General features: G+C 43.7%; 1 protein-coding gene across 11 annotated transcripts in view; it reads left to right on the forward strand.

The window, feature by feature from the left end:
- The window catches only part of dab1a (DAB adaptor protein 1a), a 306,640-nt gene that overhangs the window by 214,820 nt on the left and 73,140 nt on the right, over window positions 1–18,680 (forward strand). For all 11 annotated transcript variants that reach the window (XM_033621350.2, XM_078168485.1, XM_033621346.2 and 8 more), the window contains one exon: window positions 7,183–7,456. In XM_033621350.2, coding sequence (XP_033477241.1) covers window positions 7,387–7,456 — 70 coding nt within the window. In that variant the 5' untranslated portion in view covers window positions 7,183–7,386. The remainder of the gene's footprint in view (window positions 1–7,182; window positions 7,457–18,680) is intronic.

Here is an 18,680-nt window from a genome sequence, read left to right on the forward strand (position 1 = left end):
TGATAATTTTCTGAATTAATCAATTAGATATTTAGTATTTAAAATGTAAAATAAGAAACTTCCTCTAATGCTGATCATAATTTGCCAATCCAAGATACAGAGACATCTTCAGTTGCTTGTTTTGCCCACACAATGGTCCAAAACCCCAGTATTTTCAGTTTACTGTTACATAAGACAAAGCAACGGAGCAAATTCTCAAATCTGAAAACCTCCAACTGGGTAATGTTTGGCATTTTCGCTAGATGAATGACATAAAGAATAATAGATTATCAGAAAAGTTGCCAATTCCTCTGTTGATCAACAAATCAGTTAATTAACTAATCATTTCAACCTCATTGCGGATCAGTAAAAACATGGTAATACTCTCAGATTTTCTCAAAACATGTTAGCACTCGGTTGATCAATAATCAATGATTGATCACTGTTCAGTCAATCAAGGGGCCACATCTTTAACCGCCTGGAAAACGCCAGGTCGGACGCTGGGTGCTACTCTTGTGCCTACTCTGTGCCAACTGTCAAGGGCGCGGAGGCAGGTTGCGTCTGAGGTTGCTAAGCGACCGTAACCAGCACCGTATCAGCTTACTCACCAGAAATCCTGCGTGCAGAGCTGATCTTCTTCCAGGCGCTGTTTTTTAAGTGTGTAATCAGCCAAAAATATTGTCTGTAGGACAGATATGAAGTAAGGATAGACCGATACATCGGCCGGCTGATATATCGGGCTGGTATTTGAGTTTTTTACTTGTATCGGCATCGGCCGATACACGCGTGGGTTCGCGGATTTATTTTTCCCTGGCACTTTTTTTCATTTGAAAGTATGTGGTTAAGTTGAACAAAGCTGTTGAATCCTACTGTGTACAGTAGTTGTTGTTTTATTTATGCTTCAGCTTAAATATTTGTTTATTTTATAAAGACATTACTGGAAGATTTAAGAGCACTGAACTCTTTTTTTTATTTGAATGTATAATAATAATAATAATAATAATATTCTACCTGTTCTACCTCAACTTTCCATCTTGTTTTAATATTTTTTACTGTTCAATAAATGTTTCTTATTTTAAACTTGAGACCTGTAATATTTGTTATCATTGTGTCTTTTTTTTTTTTTTATGTAAATTGAGGGAGCAAAAGCAGTATCGGCCCCAAATATCGGCTCAAGAAAATCGGCAGTCCATAATCGGTCATCGGCTAAGGGTGATGGAAAAAAATCGGTATCGGCATCGGCCCTAAAAAATCCATATCGGTCTATCCCTAATATGAAGCTCTGGTAGCCCTGAACTAGAATGATCAAATTCTCTGTATTTATCACAGACTGATATTTATGGAAGAAGGGAAACATATCTGTCAGCTGTGACTGGTTGTTCCTCATCACGTGACATGTGGTGTGCACTGCGTTCCAAAAGTTGAACTCTGTTTATCTCAAGGCACAGCCATGGCAGCCTGACATTAGGTGCTCGGGAATGTGTGCGTGCCGCAACAGTAGGGCTGCTTGATTACGGAAAAAATCATAATCACGATTATTTTGGTCAAAATTGAAATCACGATTATGCGGTGCATGTGATGACTTATATATTTTACACGACAGCGTGTCATTTCTGACTCTACATGGTCTTGCATTAACAATTCTCCTCTGCTCTCTGTATCGCGTGCGGCGGAGTTCGGCCATGATGCGCGCGCACACACACACACACACACAGACACGTGTGCGCACACACACATACACACAGACCAACCTCTGTGGCTCTCCCTCTGCCATTTTCCGCACGCTGTTTTTGAAATCTTCCACGATCACCTGCCCCTCACATTATTCGTAGTTCACCTACTTGACTGGCTCGTGGAGTGAATAGAGGAGAGGAGGGGTCGGCTTCCGTAGAAGACAAAATAACATCTACAGGCGTCTGTGACCAAAAATGGTTTAGCCTAGATTTCATTCATTTTGAAACTGTTTGACCTCAGAATCGTAATCACGATCACCAGACGATTAATTGCACAGCCTTACCCTGTGGCATTTGAGTGCACTTACTGCGTGTCTACATTGAAAACGATGAATTTGAGGGCGCACAAAATGTGGCATGTGTACAGCCCCTAAGAATATTTTAGTTCATCCCAAGTGAAGTTTGGCCATTTGTTGAAGAGTTACAGGTGGAGCGGGCAGCAGTTTTCAGTGACAGAATTATTACATGTCATTTATGTTTCAAATATAATTCAATCACAGTGGTTGCAGTGGTTAGCACTGGTGCCTCACAGCAGAGGGTTACTGGTTTGAACCCAGGATGGGGGGTTTGCAACCTCTTCAAATTGCATGTTCTCCCTGTGTCAGCGTGGGTTTCCTCCAGGTGCTCCAGCTTCCTCCCACAGTCCAAAGACATGCAGGTTAATTGGTGACTCTAAATTGTCCGTAGGTGTGAATGTGAGTGTGAATGGTTGTCTGTCTCTATGTGTCAGCCCTGTGATAGTCTGGTGACCTGTCCAGGGTGAACCCTGCCTCTCACCCAGTGTCAGCACAACCGCAACATTGCTGTGAGAACTGGATTTGGAAATAAGGAAATTACTTAAAATTTTCCACCCTAGTTGGTCTGTTTTGCAATTTAATCCTCGCCTTCTATCAGTCATACTTTGTTCTGTGCTTATCTCTTAAAACATGTGGCATTGACGTGAATGACGCTGTATTTCATGTATTGTTGGCTGAGGGTTGGACAGAGTCAAGTGATATGCAGCAGTTATCTGACACTGAACTTTAGCCTACAGCTCATATCCTCAGGTCTCTTCCTTCCTTGTACCTCCCCCTCCTTTCTCCCTGTCTTTCTCTCTGGCACACAAACTAACATTAACTCATTCACCTATTGGTATGTCCTGTCCTCTCAGCAGTTGATCTTTCACCCTTCCTGCTGTCCCTTTAAGTTACGCCCCGTTTCGTTCTTCACCACTCTTCTTCTCTTCCTGAGTTGGTGAGACTACTGAAGTTTGGTGGGCACTGTATTTTACATACTACAGATCACAAACTGGTAGGTCTCAATATTTTATATCTTTAGTTATTGCTGTTAACATACACATTTTTCTGAGTTCAAATGGTCTTTGATTGACATTATGTCACTCTGTGGTTTCCTATAGTAGTGTGCTCTGTCAGTTGACCTTTCAAGGTACATTAAGCATCTCTGAGCCTAAAACTAGGAACATTTGATGGCGTCGGATTGTAACGCAGTCTCAAGAAAGATTGTTCATTTGCCATTCAGACATCTGAACCATGACAGACTGTAACATGGATAACCTTTTGTACTCGCAGTCATGGTTATTCATCAACAAGTATACAGCTCAGAGGAGAAATGTGTTGCTGATAAGGGCTCTGCATCAGTGTCAGGATACAAAGGTGGCAGGGTTGGTGAGTGGAGAGGAGGAGGAGGAGGAGGAGGAGGAGGAGGAAGATGGTGGGGGAGGAGGCAGAAGATGGACAGAGCACAGGTAGAGAGAAGGGTGGCGTAGAGGTGGTCTCTATGATTATTCATTATTGAGAGATGGCAGGAGAGCTGAATGAGTGGAGCCGCTAATCTAACTCTGAGCCTGATGGACAGAACACAATTACCCTGAGAGTGTGAGGTGGGAGCGAGAGAGGGGAGGCTAAAGAGCCAGCACCCTCCCACCCCTTTTCTCTGTCTTTCTTTTTTCTTTCCTTTCGCCTGGCAGACTTCACTGTAGCTGCAGATGATTTCTGGGCATTAAGCTCCTATTGGCAGCATCTGTTTATCAAGTCACACACATACAGCGGAGTGCATACACACACACACACACACACACATGGGCAGATCCTCACATCACCCACTCGCGCCTGTTGGCAGCGCCCCCATTTACAGACGTCCAATTTACCGCTCGTTCCCTTCTCCTCCTTTCCTCCCATGCGCGTCTCCTCTGGTGCGGCTTCAGATTGCTGTCTAAATCCAGACACACTAAGCCGTGTTCCACGTCCTCCTCTGCTGCTACTTTTAGCTCGCGCGCTGATTCCAGGTCAAACCGCCACTACAGTGTTCACGATGGCTTTTGATGGCGCTGCTCTTTCTTTCATGTTGTCTGTGTGTGTGTGTGTAAGAGGCAGGGAATTTGTACAGCTGAAGCTAGACATGGGCTGCCTTTTTTTTGAGAAATTAGCTTGTTCTCCCCTCCAGGGACTGTAGCTTAGATGTAGAACTCTTTCCCCTCGAGTCTCCAGAGAAACGACCATATGTCTGGAGCCTTGGAGAAGTCTGGAGAGCGGCGCGGCAGCAGATTTTTCATTTTCAGCCTCAGAGTCTTGTTTCTTGCTCATTTTCACCAGTAGAGTGGTGGCTGTTTTGCTCGCAATGGTTGGATGAGTTGGACTTCTTCAACTAAGTGAGTAGTGCTCTCACAGGAGCAATTTAGCGGACAGAATATGAACTCGGAACTCATTTTGCAATTTTTCCGTGATATATTTTTGATTTTACACTCGATGTAAAAGCACAGAAACACGTCTTAAATCCTGGGGTTTGTAGCTGGAGAATTAAAGCTGTTATTTTCTGGGTTAAGGCAGTTCAGGGGGGTTTCTAGACTGCTTCCTTTCTGGTCCAAGTCGAGGATTAACAGTCTGCTTTTCTTAAACACAAGCTCCAGATGCTGCCTGAAAGACTTCACAGCTAGAAGGAGAAGAACAAATTCAGAGAACAAAAAGGCGAGAGAAGGGGGACAGAGGGGGACATGTTCAGGGTTAGAGCTGGAGCCGCTCAGACTCCATCCTTTCAGTTCTGATTTTACTTCCTTGGGCTTTTTTCTCTCCCCTTTTACCCCTCGCTCATTATCTTACTCACCCACTCTATGTTCCCTCACCCCTCACTTTCTTCCCACTCTGTTCATTTCTCTTCCCTCTAACCCTTCTCTCTTCATACTCACTCTCTCTCCATCCATTTGGTGGAACAGTGCTGCTGATAATGCCTGTAATTGGAGTGACTCACACTTTTCCAGTGTGTTTGGACCAGATAAAGAATATTGTCAGCATTTTGCCGACATGGCCTCTGCTGGCAGAATTAAATGGACTCTGTTCTGTTCTGTCTGCAGCAAATTAAAAGCCTCTCAATTCATCTGTTCTCGCCCGAGGCTCACAGGGGCCTCCTATTCACACAGAAACACCGTGGAGAGGGGGAGGAAGAGAATAAGAGAGATTTCCCTCTTACCCAAGAAGCACCAGTCTTTTCGGTTTGTTCAAGTCTGCACTCTGCCACTGTTAGATGGAGATGGAGAGGGACGGAGAGGTCAAGACTGATAGTCTAAGGAGAGGTGAAGAGCAGCTCAGAAGGTAGTCAGATTCATTATGCAGCATGTCAACTTGCAGCTGTCTCCTGCTGTCTTTGTACTTCACCATCTCTGCGTAAGAAAGGAGCTTGTCTGCATTTGTGTGTGCATGTAAATGGGTGTGTGCTTTCATGCATTCACGCGACAGGGTTAGAGTGCAAATCTGAGTGTTTTTGGCTCCTAAGTTGTCGTCATCGCTGCCAGTCAGCACTTCAGAATAAAGTAGCAGCAGATGGGCAAAGAAGGGACAGACTGCTGGGGCCAGAGGGGACCACCAGGCACTGGACAGAGCCCAGGGAGGGTAACGAGTGTGGTCGTAGCATTAAAAGAAAATTACAATTTCGTCCAACATGGCTTATTAGTTTTGGCCATCTTTGCTACTGGTAATAATAACACTGGAGCCACAGAGTTAATTGCCAAGATCTAGGAATGGGACAGCTTGTTGGAGGAAGTTAGACAAGGCGATGAGCAGATGAACAGACAGGTTTTAAACGTCCAGTTTAGCCAAATCTTTTTTCTTTTTTTTTTTTTGTAAAAACAAAGAGGTTAATGTTAATTTATTACCTGGTATCACTTGAAAACACCCGTCGCAGGTTACAAGACAGGTTCAACTGTGACCTGCTTTACTTATTGTTGTTGTGTACACACACTTTTCTATGCAATGAGGGATTATAACCAGTAGGGGTGGGTGATATATATATTACACTCAATGTATTGGGGCTTGTGTCACGTAAGATGCATTAAACGACTATATTAATATTAAGTATAAATTGTCATGTCATTTTTTTAACCCACCAGCACAAACATGATATGTCACACACACTCCCTGCCCATCCAGACCACTTTCTTGTGAGGTGCGATGTGTAATCTTGTACCTGCAGGACTCCAGACTGAGACCATTTAGCAGCATTTTGCGGCCATGGAGCACCAGTGCAACTTGCAAATATTGATGAATTAACTTAAGAGCTGTTTGTTTGTTTCCTGCTGAAAGTGAACAAATCCTTGAAATTAGCAGTGCCACTGTAAGAGTTTAACTTTCTGCTAACACCTAACTGTTTATCGGGAGCTTTGGGCTCACAGGAAAAATATTAAGACAAGGGGTTTCAGTTTAATTTATTTAATTAGAGAAATAGTTCATTAACAGTACTTTATTCAACTTTTTTATAGTTGTACAATATTGACCTTATAACAGTACTTTATTTGACTGTATTATAACAATACTTTCACACTCACATTCACACCTACGGTCAATTTAGAGTCACCAGTTAACCTAACCTGCACATCTTTGGACTGTGGGAGGAAGCCGGAGTACCCAAAGAACATGCAAACTCTGCACACCTGATGTTGCCTTACACATAAAAGAATGATCCCAGTCCCCACACTGAGGCATACAGCTTGTTAACTATGCGCTGGTATTGGACTCTAAATTGGCCGTTGTTTGTCTCTATGTGTCAGTCTTGTGATAGTCTGGTACCCCGCCTCTCGCCCAATGTCAGCTGAGATAGGATAGTTCTTGCCCCAACATTGTTATAGTGAGTTCCCAAATCATAGCAATTAACTCAATGAGTGCAGTGACAGGAATGATGGCTAAAACTAAATAAATAAGACCAGGATTGTAATTATCCAGAATTTTGATTAAACTGATCAAAACTCTTGGAGAGGTGGGATTGTATTTTAAGCAGTGTCCTTGCAGAGACATATTATTGACAGGAAGCAGGAAGTGTGGAGCAGGTCTCTACAGTCTGTTACCATGGGCAACATCTGTTCAAGGCCCCCGATCAGAAACAAGCTCATTGTCATGCCTTCTGAGAACTCTTGCAAGGTTTCGCCTGCCAAGAGTAAACAGCGCCTAACTGAAGCAAACCTCTTTCTTCCTCTCTGTCTCCCCAGCTCTCTGTGGGTGTGTGTGGGATGTTGTGTCAGGGCTAAAGCCCATCCCTCTCCCATGAGCCCGTGTGCCCACACACACACCTGGCGCCTCCACGCACACACCCGGCGCCCACGCACGCACAGCCGGCACTGACGCTGTGAACTGGACCCTCGGAGCCCAGCGGAGCCAAGCGGAGCGGAGTCTAGCCCAGTTGGAGCCTGAGGATGTCAACAGAGACAGAGCTACAGCCAGCGGTCAGGCCCAGCAGCGTCAGACGGGACTCCAGGAGGAAAGGTAAGTACACGATCCACACCTGCTGTACAGTTTGAAACATCATTATTTCTCTAAGTCATAGAGATGCCACAGTGAGGAAATGTTATAAACTGGTAACAACTCCTGTGTTATAGATTACACTGGACATTTTGCAAGAAAAGATGGGAGGGGAGATGACGCTCAGTATCTGTTTTTGCTAGTGCAAATGGACCACTTCCTACTGCTATGGCTTTACACTGATACATCTAACTGGCAAAACACAAGCTGACTTTTATTATGAAGTCACAGAAAATGCAGTGTCTTTTTCAGTGCGATAGTACTAACGCTGGTGTTCATCCAAAATACATCTACCAAACAAGACAACTGTCATTTTTGGCCTCTGTTGACAGCTGATCCATTTGAAATATTGCAGGGAGGAATAGAACAAGAAGGAATAGCCACAGTGATGAGAGCTGCAGGCAACAGGCTGCACACCTCCAACTTCTTAGTGACGTAATCAAATCCTTCTCCCTCATTAACAATAATAGGTTCCTTATTAGCACTGGGTTAAAATCCAAAATGTTGCCCAATAGGCAATTTTGCTTTTTGCTTTGACACCGAATCCTTCGCCATCATCTTGTCAGTCAACTCTCCTTACTTTTGTCACTTAATAAGTGAAATCAGACCACTGCTACTCTGTTCTGTTAATCTGCTGTTGCTGCTGCTGCTGCTGCTGCTGTATTGAGCAGACACTTTCAAGCCCTTTTTAAATAGGAATTGTGCAAATTTGCAGGAAAGCCCAATCAGTCTTTTTTCAGCATTGGCAGTATAAAAACAAAATCGGGGAGTGCAGCAAAATGCCGCCTACCTACTTTTGTTTATACAGAATGCGCCTTTTTCAGGGCAATGGGGGGCGTGAGCAAGTAACAAAACGTGTAGCTCAGCGTGTGACATAAACAGTGACGTGAGAGGGAAGCCGCGGCTGGTCAGTCCTTCGGCGATTCTCTCATAAGTCGGCCCGTTCTTCACTGTCCCCGTCATCTGACGGTTAATGGCCTCTTCGTTTGCGAGGACAAGGAGGGCGCACAATTCCTTGTCTCCCCAGTTGCTCATCTTTACAGTGTCTGTCAGGTTTGTGTTTCCCTCTTGCTACTAGCTGCTCGCTAATTCCTGCTATCAGCTGTTTCCTGTTTATCCACCGCCAGTGGCTCGCACGTGCGGCGTCATCAACAGCTCCTCCCACAAGTCTTCAACAGCCCCTCCTGTTGCGGACGGCCACCTCGTTCTGTTTAAACCAAAAAGGTTCCACCAATATGTCTACCCTATGAGGCGGAAAATTGGGCACCTCGGATCAACTCGCCAATCCGGCTCTGTGTGTCTAAACGCTCGCAGCTTGCCGGCAATACGGCCCAACATTCGCTGAAAATCTGGCAGTGTAAAAGGAGCTACAGTTTACAATTGTAGCATCCGTCATCCAACTAAGTACTGATTAAAAAAGGCAAGACCACAAAGGGGACAATTAGCAAGTGAAGTAATCGGTGTATGCCGGAACACGGTGTAACACCAACTACCACGGCATGCCTACTAAGTTGTGGTGAAATTAAGTACTTCATGAGGAAAGGAATCCCTTCACTAAAAACAAAGTACTTTCTCAAGCAGTGCCATCAGTGCTAGTAAGAAAAAAGGTTAGACACACTGGTATACAGACACACATCTTTGTCAGCTACTCTTTCCCCCTTTATTTATGATGGATTTGGGTTAGACAACAGCATGCAGGGCGGCTGTTGTTCATAGCTAATTAACAGGTGTGGGGGTATTACGGTACAGTAGGTTGCTACCAAACAGGTGCGGGATGTTGTGGTTGTTGAGAAGCAAACAGATCCAGGTGTGAAAAGCTCCAGAGGCAGGTAGCTAGCAGGTGTATGAGAGCAGGCCTGGGTGGTCTCAGAGCAGAGGTGATGCCAGGGGCCAGGCTGGCAGCCATCACCCAGCTGCTCGGTGCCACCTGCCCGACTGCGAGAGCGACGCCTAGCATTCTCTGAATAAGCATCTGATTGATGTAGCAAAAACTCCGGACACCGTCGGGAACGACACTTAATGGATGCACACAACCACACAGAAACCCAAACACGCACACGCACACACACACACACACACACACACACACACACATACACTCACTATCACCTGCAGCAGATGCCTCATTGCACACGGTGCGCCTCAGCCCCTGCAAACAAGCGTCGGTTCCCCCATACACAGTGTGTGAGGGAAGGCTGAATGCCTCTCATGTCCTATTTAGAAACACTATTGTTCTGCTGCAATGGAGATCATGTTCATCATTCAGACTGCTCTCCATATGTGGGGAGATGCAGACACACACACACACCACGCACACACACTCACTAGGACTGGGATTGAAGCCCAGAAGAGCATATGAGAGGAAAGATGAATGGTTTGCCTTCAGCATTTAGACTTGAGGGTTTTTAGCTTCTCTCCTCTGCCTTCTTACCCGTCTCCGTTTCTCTCTCTCTGTCCCTCATACACACACACACACACACACACGCACACACATACAACTTGTCTCATTCTGCATCTCTTTTTTGAAAAATGGGATGTACAGTTTACTCGGCCACAGAGTCGTCGAGCTGAGCTCACACAGAGCCCTCATCTCTGCTCTGATCTGGGTCATTCTTCCCAACAGATACACATGTGTACACACACACACACACACACACACACACACACACACACTCAGCAGGGTGATGAAAGTCAAATGCAATCATATACCACACACAACCAACAAACCTTCACTGGGAATAGGAAACCTTGATAATGTACCTGTTATTGTGCTTCATGTGTATGACCTGAAACCCTCGTGTACATACAGTACACACACACACACGTTCGTGTTTCTGTCCTGCCTCGAGTTTCTGTCTCTTCGGAGGAGCTGGATTTAAATGGAAATAGATCCACTGAGTAGCTGATCATCATTAGGGTGTAAATGGCAGCTCCGCCGTAGTGAAAATCCCTGCAGGATAGTCCTTAACTCTTCTAATACTCTTCCTCTCCCTCCTCATCCTCTTCCTCCTCCGCCCACCACTCTGACTCCTAAATGACCTTGCCCTGAATGAGTGAGACACAGAGTGATCACGACGAGAGAGGGAGAGTGAGAGAGACTAATGAGTCAATGTGAAGGAGAGCTGTTTAATCTCAGGCCTTTGTTTCACAGCTCTGTGCTGAAGAATGTGATGAAAAAGACTATGGGACTGCTGCGTGTCACACATTAATCACAGATGGTGTGTGACTGGGTCTGTGCGTCGGCGTGTATCTGTGGGTCTCTGTGCACGTGTGTGTTTTTTATACACACAATTATGTTTGATCGCTGAGTTAGGGGCCGTTCTTCTAAGGGCACTTTTTTCTCTACATGAAGGTTTTTATTGAATTACTGTGACAAGATGGAGATAACCTTCGACCTTTAGCATTTACATGACCTGAAGTGAATAACAGCGGCTCTCTGCTTCTGTATTAGTCAGTCTTTTTGGTCAGGCTTGGTTCTTGAAGTATAATAGTCTTTATTAATCCTCAATAAATCCAGAGAGATTACATCTGTGCACCTCTCTATCCCTCTCTGATTACTCCCCACCTCCTTCCTCCCCCACCTCTCCTACTTATGAAATCATAACAACTTCAGTATTAATGTCAGTATTCATTTAGATGCCTGGTTACCGACCCTGTAGGCTTGTGCCTTTGCAACGAAGCACCGCCTACTCATGAGCCCTTATCACAGTTTCCACAGGTATCTGTAAACTCTGAGCAGTCCAGACAAAGAGTTATGTTTCCCCCACAGATGATTTCATTTGGTCAGTTTTTAGAGGCTTGCAGAGGTCAAACTCTCCAATATGTTCCAATAAAAAGAAATAAGACCTGAGAAAACTCAAAAATCTAATGCGATCCAGAACAACAACCCTGCCATGGCATCTGTCTTCATGAGGTCATAATGATCAAGGATTGGCGAAATGTTAGAAATGTTAAAATTCACTTATATGTTTATTATTGAGGTCGTAGTTACTGTACAGGTAACGTTGTGCTAAACTAGTGGACTGTTTCTTCTTTCTTTTGTCCTCACCCTGCAGTGTGCTGTCTGTACTCGATACCTCTTAAGGTATCGACTGAAATAACCCAGCACCAAGTGGTATCAAAACTTTGAGTCAAACGATACCTGCATTCAATCCATTTTGTATTCAGATTAGGGTTGTCATGAGAACCGATACTTCGGTACCAAGTCAATGCCAACACGCCGGTACCCGTTTTTTTTTCCGGTACCGTAAGTACCGGATACAACTTTGCCCTCAGTGGGCCGTGTCAATTCCTATTGGAATTGACGGGGGCAGTATACGCGCGTTAGTCGGTGCCGAGGACGAGCGCCGAAGTAGAACGCCTGTTCTCCATCGTCTTTGCTAGAAACAATGGCTTTTACAAGTGCTGCTGGAGCCACAACACCTCTACTTATCAAAAAGTCAGGTAGTAGGAGTCGTGTGTGGAGAGGGCCTCATTTATACAGCAAGTGATGCATTCACGTAGCGCTCGTGAATGGCGTTTTCATTTCGGCGAGCATGTTAACAGGTTAGAGCATTCACACCGCATCCATTCTACACGCTGCTCGAAAATAGAAGAGACGTCGTCTTTTTGTGTGAGTTGCGAGCGAATGGTCACGGTATTACAAAACACAAAAAAAATTTCAACAAAAAACATGAGTATGCGTGTGTTGTGACCTCTCTCGGCCACCGTAGACATCTCCCTCTTGACCAAGTGAGACCTGACAGGCACATGTTTCATGTACTTACCCATTTGTAGGGCTAAATATTAATTCTTTAGCGTTGGAATAATCACTGGCACGTGAACCTGTCCACCCTGGGCTTTGGGTCCAAACTCACTTCTTCTTCTTTGGGGTTTATTGGAGATACGGTGCAAACTGTGCAAACATGGTGCACTACTGCCACCAACTGTTCGGGTGTGGTTTGTATTTTGATGGGACAGCAGCGGTCTGTTCAGTTTTGGTGTGAATACATGTGTGCTGCCGCAACGCTTGTGGATCATTTGCTGTGTAAATGAGGCCTTAGAGTTAAAGTTTGAAACAGTTTTAATAAAGTAATGAATTTAGAAATACATGAGTTCTGTTTTTTGATTTTTATCGTGGTATTGAATGAGTATCGAGAATTGTGGAAATTGGAAGCCTGAAATTCAGGTATCGTGACAAGCCTACTTCAGATCTAGAACAATGAATATTTGTATGGTTTCGCTCGGTGTGGTGAAGTCAAACACAGTGTATTTGACAGAGTTGGCAGTCCAGTGTACTAAGATGCCACCTAAATGTTCAAAATGATGGCTATACTACACGCCTGTGAGATCTGGCTGCGTTTTACACAGCTGAATGCTTCCAATCACACAAATGAAGCAGAAAAAAAGGATCCAATGAAGTACTTTATTGATATTGGTATCATTTTAAGGGCACTGGTACTGTTATCATTTTATCAATGATACCCAATCATACACCCCCGTAACTATGACCCTGATTCTAAAAGATATAATTGAATTAACACGACTGTGACAGTGACAATAAGAAGTGATCATTATAGGGACCATAAAAGACTTCATGGCAGAACTATTGTGTTGGATCTGAGTAGATTGTACAGGTGTAAAGTGGACACTAAGTGTATGTTATTCTGCTTTCCTAACTTGTATATCAGTCACACAACCTCTCTCAATGTATTGCAGCCTCTCAGAGGGGGGGAGGTGCACCTATTTAGGCTTTCACAAGATGTGCAGTGGTGCTGTTTGTGTCCCTGTCTGTCTAATGCAACCTTAATGTTATACAAAGAGATACAGCTCCAGTAAGATGCCTAGAGTGGATGTTTAATTAGTATATGCGTTAGTTTTTTTTTTTTTTTAAAGGAAACACATTTTGATATTCGTCCTCATGATCAATAAAACATGGAGTTGACAGTCTGCCAGTGGAAGCACTTTTATCTGCATGTCAAATTAGAACAGCGAGCCAATTTGACATTTGAGCCCAACAGCAGCAGACAGTTTTGTCTCCACTTAAAACTTTTACATCTCAGCGCCCACCTCACTGATGAAGTACGATGAACCGTGAATGCCTTACTCCGGGGAACCTTTGAATCGCATTTCTCACTTTCACAGCGCAGGCAAATCATCCTGACATCATAATGTAGGATTCCAACAACACGGCATTTTGTCAAATGTAGCGTAATTAATATAATTACAGATTACACTTAAGATGTTACAGCATGCTTAATGAACGTATGCTCTGCTTTTACTTCACCCTCCAGAGGATCTCTAGTCAAAACAGGGCATGGTGTTGGTCTGTTGACGAGCTGGCAGAGAGACAGTGGAGTTTTATCTTACAGAACTCTAATTTGGTTCTGTTGTGTAACAGAAAAACACAAATGTTTGCAGTGTTTTTTTCACAGTTGATGCACTGTGAAGTTCATTTTCCTCCAGTGGCTCCATTCTGACAAAACTAAACAAAAAGCACGAACAGATACAGCTAAAAATAGTGAAATCCCACAGTAAAAAACTGTGCTGATTTTGGCATATCTCTCTGTGGAGCTGGCATTTTGCCCATATTGTTGCTACAGTATGTGTGGATGTTGATGAATATTTGAGTCTGGCCAAATGTTGGTAAATTGTGGCTCTGACTGGTTAGCTTGTCTATCCACGCAGCCTCTCTGGCTGGTAACCAGCAATCATTTGGATTCTATTTGCATGTTGTTCGGTCCTTAGACCCTTATTGTAAACATAACAGCACTGATGTTTGTATGTTTGAGATTTATCGCCCACTCCGGCCAACAGACAAAGTTTTTTTCCTTTTCTATTTGCAGTCATTGTATTCATAACATCATTAAACGTTCAAATAAAACATTCACTGATGTGTGGCTGTCTTTCATGACGTGACACCGAATATGATTACAAGTTATAATAACTTCCATTGCTGTCAACACACGCAGTCAACTGTCATCACAACTCCGAAAAATCACGACTCTCCCACAATGGGATTTAGCTGAGGATGTGTGGGAGTGTGTTTCTACAGTGTAGCTGGCAGCCAACGGCATGAAAAAAGTGGTTAAGGGTTATAGCTGTGCAGCTGTTAGCCTTTGTGTTTGTGTGTGTGTGCGGATGCGTGTGGGTGTGTGTTTGCTCGTCTCTGGTGTGCGATTAGCAAACACATTATCTTCTTCGTGTGGATATTATGCACACATCCAGTCTATCTGGCACAATCACCGAAGCCATTTACTCTGATATCTTTCCCTGGGGAATCTTAGAGCACAAACAACGGTATTTTGAGTGTGTGTGCGGTGCATGTGTTTGTGTGTGTGCCTTCTATGAGAGGTAATCAGATCTGTTCCCTCCAATCAGACAGAGATTGAATTGAATTGGCTGTCTGCTGTTGTGGTTGTCAGTGGAGGCCAATAGTGGATGGGGTGGGGGATAGAAGACAACAACGACACTCACCAGCAGATAGTGGCACACGCTTTCCAAACGTGGCTTTTCCAGCACTAAAACTATATTTAGAGATAACTGCCGCCACTCTGTCCTCTCCTGCAATCTGCTGCCCTTCTCTCCCATCAGTTTATTCCTGGAAATGTAGTGATCTATTCATTCTGCTGTCTACTCTTTTACCCTTCTGTGCTCTCATCGTACCCATCTATTTATCCCTCTGATTTCTTTTTTGCAGCACTATAATAACTTAGGAGGGAAGGTAAGGGTGGTGAGTTGTGATCAATGCTATTCCCAGGCTGGCATCACATTCCACGCAGCAAACCCCACATCTTCTTTCTGTGCAGCAGCTCAATGACACACTCCTCTGCCCCTATTCCTGAGTGTTAAAAAAGATTCATCCAAGCTTTTAAATGTGACCACAACGAATAAGCATTCAAAACGCCTGACTCAGAGAGAAAAATATATATCAGTGAAAGCCTTTAATTTGCTTTCCTGAGTCTTGGACTGTGTGTGTGTGTGTGTGTGTGTGTGTGTGTGTGTGTGTGTGTGCGCGCGGTAGATTGTGTACTCTGTGATCCTCTCAGTATGTTCAGCTTAGTCCTCTCCTGCACACTAGTTGGTGTGGCTTTGCCCACCGCATCACTAACTACAGTCTCCATAGCAACAGTTTGCTCCGTGCTCATAATTTGCACAAAAGGAAAAACGTCCCAATGTCACACACAGGCTGGAATAGAGGCTGATACTCTCACCCTGCTGTGCTGGTTGAAGGACTGTTCGTTGAAAGGACATTTCTCATTTGTTAGATGTTGACGGGGTGCTGTTTTCTATTTCAGTTTTCTCACAAAACACAAACAGAGCCGGTGGTCTGTGCAGAGATCAAAGATACATCAGTACTATGAGTTATAGCAAAATATGTATTGTTAATTTTTTTATGTTTTGTTAGACTATTGCATAACTCCATTTTCTTTTAACTTGTGAAGGTGATTTATAATTGAAAGCACCAGTTATCCCATTTTGAAGTGAACAAAATCACGTCAAAGTGATTTTTCACATTTCTTATTAATAATTATGTTAAAGGAGCTATATGTGAGAAATCTAAAGCAAATAGTCGTAAAATCCTCCTAATATGTCACAGAGACTAAGGAATAATGTTCATATAACACTGATCTCACCGACAACAATAGTTCAGCCAGAATATTTGCATTTAAAAAACAGTTTTACGGTCCACAAATCATGTTTATGTGTATTTGAATTTGTGTTTTGGCCTGTTGCTCCACCCACCGCCGTCTACCAGTCACACAGTCAGTAGAGTCTCAGCATCAGTTACAGTTACGACTGAGCTACAGCAGCAAGGCAAGCAGCATTAGCAGTGTCCCGGTACATAGCATTAGCAGCTGGCTCCTCAGCTGTATCCCAGCAGCAGCGTTAGCAGCAGAGAAGCCGGACTTGCTCCAACGGTCCGCTGGAAAACCGAAGATCAAGGACACGGCGACGCAGCCCTGCCATGACAGCCGCCCGTGGGCAAACAAATCAGTCTCCAGCGTGCCGCTGTCCAGCAACCTCGAATCTGTAGGGGAGGGGGGGCGGACACGACTCGCGGCAGTATTTTGAATTTGAGTGCAGTAACCGTTTTGGCCACATTCTTACATACAGTGCCTTTAATATTAAAAGGAAGAATAAAAGTCTCTGGAGCAGCAGAAATGCTCCTTTAACCTTCAAGTCTCTGCCTGGGCAGGCCAGTGTACATGTTTGATTGATAGCTATGCCGGCAGTAGGTCGTGAACAGATCCACCTCAAGAGCTTGCAGGAGACCAAGAACCTTTTCAGGAACTCAGGACCTAAACCTGCGCTTCATCTGGTGGAAATATAGTGGCTTGTTCCACATGGAATGTATAAAATGACTGTATCACAATTATCAAGTATAATTATTTAAAGGGATAGTGCACCCAAAAATGAAAATTCAGCCATTATCTACTCATCCATATGCCGATGGAGGCTCAGATGAAGTTTCAGAGTCCTCACATCACTTGTGGAGATCCAAGGGGAGAGGAGGTAGCAACACAACTCCACCTAATGGAGGCTTACGACTCTGTTTTTAGCCTCATTGTAACCTGCAGCTCTAACTGCCTCTCTGTGCACCGCGCTCACGTGTGCGCGCTTGCACGCGAGACCAGTGAAAGCACGTGAACACACATGAACGCAGTGCCCATGTCTCACGGTCTTGCGCAAGCGCACACACGTGATCGTGGTGCCCAGAGAGGCAGTTAGAGCTGCAGGTTACAATGAGGCTAAAAACAGAGCTTAAATGACGTTTTTCCAAACAACTTTTTATGTCGGGGCTGCAGCACACTTGGATCACTACGGACGAGCAGTATGGAGATATTTTGTGGTTTCAATTATGTGTTCTTGGACGTTTGAATCTGGGGCGCCGTCAGCCTCCGTTAGGTGGAGTTGTGTTGCTACCTCCTCTCCCCTTGGATCTCCGCAAGTGTTGTGAGGACTCTAAAACTTCACCTGAGCCTCCATTAGCATATGGGTGAGTAGATAATGGCTGCATTTTCATTTTTGGGTGCACTATCCCTTTAAGCCAACAGCATCATGATGCGTCACACACATGCCAATCCAGACCCTTCTCTCCTGGGCAGGAGTGTACCAGGTGAGGCGTGTGTTTTTGCATCTGCAGGGCTCCAGACCACGACCATTTAGTCGCATTTTTCAACCATGGAGCACCAGTGTGACTTGAAAATGCTATACATTTATGAATTGGAGAGCTGCTGTTTTTATTTTCCTGTCACAGTGAATAGATCCTCACATTTCAGTTTAACTTTTCGCTAACAGCTAACTGTTGACCATAATCTTAAAGTTAACAGCAAAAACATGAGACGAGCCGGGTGCTTCAGAATAAAAGTATCAGTGGTTCCACTCTGATTTATTTCATTGAAACAAAACCTTATTTAACTTAATTCTAACAGTACTTAATTTAACTTAATTATAACAAACTTAACTTTATTGAAACAGCACTTTATTCAACTTTATTATAACAATAACTTATTAAACTTTAATATAACAGTACGTTATTTAACTTTATTTTAACAATACTTTAATTAGTAGTTTATTATTTTAGTAGTCTACAGTAGTTTAAAAGAGATTTCTGAATATGGAGATATATATTGTGTATTGCGATATAACCTAAAAATATTGCAATATTATTTATAGGCCACATTGTCCAGCACTAAGAACAAAAGTTCCTCTTTAAGGGTTAGTACTTAACAAAAGTTCAGTAACTTTAGGGGCTAAGTTTGGCAGAGCTGATTGATCAAACACAGACGTTTCAGCAACTTGTGTCGGCCCACGGCTTCATCCACAAAACAGGGAGGTGTTGTTGTAAAGACATCAGACTTTATTTACTGATTGTTTCATGGTGGTTTTGTTCTAAAGCAGAAAAAAATAACCACCAAACACTCAGCAGATCATCTGCTGTGGAGTTTCTTTTCTCCTTTTCCAATTCTACGTGCCTCCTTTTCTTTCATTCATCACACCCAACTCAAACATCCGAGTCAGGCAACAGAACAACAGAATTACTCTCTCTCTATATTTCCTGTCTGTCTCTACATTGTAACTACCTAATAAAACAAGGCAAAATAAATATTAAATTCAAATTCTTTGTACTGATTTATTTTCTGAAACAAGACAGCAGGACATGTAATTAAATTTACAAAGACAATCTTTATGGTGCTGACTGAAA

This window comes from Epinephelus lanceolatus, chromosome 6 (assembly GCF_041903045.1).
Source record: "Epinephelus lanceolatus isolate andai-2023 chromosome 6, ASM4190304v1, whole genome shotgun sequence".
Lineage (NCBI taxonomy): Eukaryota > Metazoa > Chordata > Actinopteri > Perciformes > Serranidae > Epinephelus > Epinephelus lanceolatus.